Consider the following 4,184-nt stretch of genomic DNA (forward strand, 5'->3'; position numbering starts at 1 on the left):
ACGATTTGTTTTCCTTTCAAAGGTACATATTGCAGCAGTTCGACGCTCTGTCATGGTTAAATATCGACCCAGTATCACGTGATCGTCGCTCCTGTCTCCCTGTTCATCTGTGTATGTTGTCACAGCTCCATGACGCGTTTATTCATCTTCTGGAAAAATCTGAATGTTAAGTGTTTTTTTCCTAGTACCAGACAAAATTGTATGCTAGTCACACCTTCGATAGATAGACAATATATATTTCAAATGGTTATTTTTGCTTAGGGCCCTAACAAGTGGCCCAACATTTGACCCAACATTTGTCGGCAGATGGTTGGCACTTATTGTCGTGAAAATCGGCATAACTAGACAAGCCCAGACTATGGCAAACGGTCTCAAATATTGGTTCAAATGTTGGGCCCTTGAAAGTTTTCTATGCAACAATGTTTGCCTAATGAATGAATAAGATTTTATTCTTTTTTTTTTTGTTTTTGTTTTTTGTTTTTTTATATAAACGAATTACGAGCAGGTCAAGAAAATACTTTCATCTGTCTGCACCGTTTCTCTCTTTTCATTTTGAGCCGTTTTTATTGTTGTGGCCTTTTTAATTTCCGTGCCTGTCTACATTATTTATATCTGATCAACCGGAATTTAAGATGAAAAACGCGAGCGTTATGGAAGAATATCTTTTATCTCGACAACCTGATGCTTCAGCACTTGGCTGCTGAAAAAGGATCATCATTTTTATACCAAACTCTTTAGATAAAATGTCGTTATGTGCATAATTAAGAAACTTCGAGTCAATTCTAATTTAATGGCAAAAGCTGCTAGTAGGTCAGCGGTAATATAAATGGATTAAGTTCTATACACATGTACATATATAAATATATATTATTATAATTAATAACAGATATAAATTATACTTTACACCGTTTTATCGTGTAGGTTGACTACATGCGTAGTAAAGTCTAGTGGTGGTTCAGGATCGTGACGAAATCACGTTAATAATTCGTAGTTTGTTCATGTACTGAGAGTAGTCCCATTTACCTTTTGTCTGTCTGTCTGTCGGTCGGTCCTTGTCTGTCTGTCTGTGTTTTAACTTTTATGACATTATCATGGACTTGTGTATTTTTACTTCGCTTATTTACTAACCAACCCAAGTCTCCTGGTTAAAACAACCGTCATGATAAATTATTGAAGTCGTAACTTTCTTTTTCAACATTTCATTCTGTATTGTACACTTCCATCCATTTTCCTGAAACATTTTAAGAGCTTAAATTTCACCAACATTTCTCATAGATTTTCTGGAATGCATTTTTACATGTTTTTAGTCTTGCATTTTAAATCTTCGTACTATTTATTTTGAAGCTCATTCACCTAATAATAATTGAGGGTTATCGAAAATCATTTATTTTTGCAAACAGTGTGAAATTTAACCTTATATTTTTAGAGCTGTGTCTTTCATTCTAGCATTAGTTCTTAGAGTACAGAACTCTTAATGGTAAACCAATTTGTTAAAAAGCTAAATGTCTGGTAATATTGAAGTCCATTTTCAATCAACATCTATTGTATGCCATTGGACATTTTAATCCCCCCCTCCCCACTCAAAAAGAGGCAAATTCCAACTTACAAGATGTCATTTTTCTAGCAACTTTTATCAGAATTTTGATAAATTTTTCATAACCTTTAAAATTTCATCTCATTCGAATTGTAACAAGTTTAACTTTGCAAAGAAAAATGGCTGCAAAACATGCTGGATGAAAATGGATGTCAATATTGTTGCAGTTTTCACAGCCCGACAAGCTCGTTAAGCAACATGTTTTATAATGTGCGACATTGGGTAAATGCAAGTTTTGTCTAACAGATGGGATAGCTTATTGAATTCTCTTGGTCTCATTTCAAGCGTCGAATCTCACATGAGCCGAACCTAATGACATCAAAGAACATCACCTTGTTATCCATAGTTTCAATTAGGTTCGGCTCATGTGAAGCTCTACGTTTGATCTGAGTCTGACTTAAGGTACCAAATATATCAACCAAACCATTGTGTAATAGATGTGATCACGAATAGAATCAATAATTTACAATTATCACCTAGTCGAAGTATATTATAGTAATATCCAAATAGGTCGCTTGGAAGTATTTATGGCCAAGGCGTTAAATGTAGAATTAAGATCTAAATTTGTAGATATGATACTGAAATAGTGTAGATAAATAATTATCCAACAAAAGTATTTGTTACAATCAGAATTTAAAGTATAGATTTTCGTGTCCATTTTATCCTCATTGTTCTTGACAATGTCTCGAGAGATTTCCAGGCATCTATTACTGGACATCTATTTGTACAACATTTCTAACTTTCCACGTCCTACCACAAAGTATCGCTAGCTAGCTAGTTGAGCAGTTCTAAGCTAGATAGATATATATATGATAGTAGTATTTTTATGTTGACTGTTTGGTAATAATATTGCATACATTAGACATTTTTATCTTAGCAAAATGACATGACCATATTATATTGGAAAAGAAACTTACAAATAAATGTTATTTACTTATGAAGCGAATACGGCCTGTTGTGATGTTAATGTTTTGACTGACAGCCGTCAATCATTTTTTTTCGTATTAAACAAGATGGCGGCCATCTCTTTTGTCTTATACATGATAGGGGAAGTACTCCACCAATTAATTGCGAGCAGTGCAATATGGCAGTAATGAGGTAAGATAAAGTGTATACAATATATCCGTGAAAAAGGTCACTGACAAAATTGTACAAATTACTGCAAAGTTTTGTAGGTCTACGATCTACTGATCTACTGAGATCACTGAGGTCTACTGAACTTACTACTTTGTGCAAATTTGTGTAATTTCTTACGACGTTTTTTACGGATATATGGTATGCATTCTAACACATTTTTTGTTGTCTCCTTATCAATATTTTGGGGTTCTGCCTTCATCGGTTTACACCCTTTGCAGCAATAGTCTCTTTCACAGTTCCAAGGTCCATCTTGAAAGGTAGCCGCGTCTTTTCATAGAAACGATACCTTTCAAGATGGCGCAGGAAACTGTGAAGGCCAGGGACTATTCCCAAAGCAGTTCATAGGAGGTGCCTTTTGAAACTTCAACAGCCCCGCGGTTTAAGACGGGGAAAAACCCAAATCGACTGAGTCTGGATGGAAAAAAGGGAATGTGACAAGTATAGTAAACAATGCCCAACTTCATTAATAATTAACCCTGATAGAACTCCAAACTGGAGTCCTCCAAGTTGAGCTGCATTGCGTTAATAGAGCAGTTTTCGCCGTATAAGTGGGCTAACAGTATGCACGGTAAAACATACCGTAACTGACTATCCATTGCTTTCCAGCACTTCAAACAAACCTGCCGTATCGTTCTCGGAACCACGCACAAGGAGCATGTTAATATTGATTGCATGTCCCGTACACAGGCAGTGCCTGTCAAACGTTAAAAATTAATAGTTGAACTAATGGTGTGATGTCGATTCGTGAATCGATTTTTTTCTTTTTTTTTTTTTTTTTTTCTTTTTTCTTTTTCTTTTCTTTCTTTTCCTTTTTCTTTTCTTTCTTTTCTTTTTTTTTTTTGCGTCAACAAAAAAAAAAAAATCGAACAAGCACTCGAGCCCCGAAAAATTAGCGCAGCCTTAATTTCCTTCAAACACACCAAAAAATACTTGCTTTTTTTGTTACAAATAGAAAAAATAACTGGTACAGGACAAATGCAATGCTCCCTCATCCCCAACGCACTCCCCTAAACAATCCCCCATTTCCCACCGACCTCCCCTACACACTCCCCCTCCCCATCCCCCACGCACTCCCTACACACTCCCCCCCCCCCCCCTCACAGTCCTCCAAGCACTCCCCTACACACTCCCCCACACAATCCACCCCATCCTCATCAGGTCACTTGCATTATAGCGTCATTTACTAACACTACCAGAATCACTTGCACACTTCCTTTTGTTCAGTTCACTTGCAGTCTTTATTCTCATGAGGAAATAAAAATTTGAATAAGAAAGAAAATTTGTTTAGCATTTTGGTAGTGGGAGTCCGAATGATCATTCAAACGGCCTATTATATAATGTTTCACCACCTGGAATGCATAGCACTAATATCAGTAAACCTGAGTAGTGCTTCAGGAATGCTGGGGTTTTATTTACACTGTCCTATTATATTTCACGTACCACATGTGGCGTG

General features: G+C 36.2%; 1 protein-coding gene across 3 annotated transcripts in view; it reads left to right on the plus strand.

Annotated features, from left to right (window-relative positions):
* Positions 1–2,535, plus strand: part of LOC116294720 (mediator of RNA polymerase II transcription subunit 13-like) — a 30,156-nt gene extending 27,621 nt beyond the window's left edge. For all 3 annotated transcript variants that reach the window (XM_031702366.2, XM_031702367.2, XM_031702368.2), the window contains exon 26: positions 23–2,535. In XM_031702366.2, coding sequence (XP_031558226.2) covers positions 23–170 — 148 coding nt within the window. In that variant the 3' untranslated portion in view covers positions 171–2,535. The remainder of the gene's footprint in view (positions 1–22) is intronic.
* The last annotated feature ends 1,649 nt before the right edge of the window (positions 2,536–4,184 follow it).

The sequence above is a fragment of the Actinia tenebrosa genome, unplaced genomic scaffold (genome assembly GCF_029948245.1).
Source record: "Actinia tenebrosa isolate PJP-AT-01 unplaced genomic scaffold, QUT_ActTen_1.0 PGA_scaffold1__47_contigs__length_23844297, whole genome shotgun sequence".
In the NCBI taxonomy this organism is placed as follows: domain Eukaryota; kingdom Metazoa; phylum Cnidaria; class Anthozoa; order Actiniaria; family Actiniidae; genus Actinia; species Actinia tenebrosa.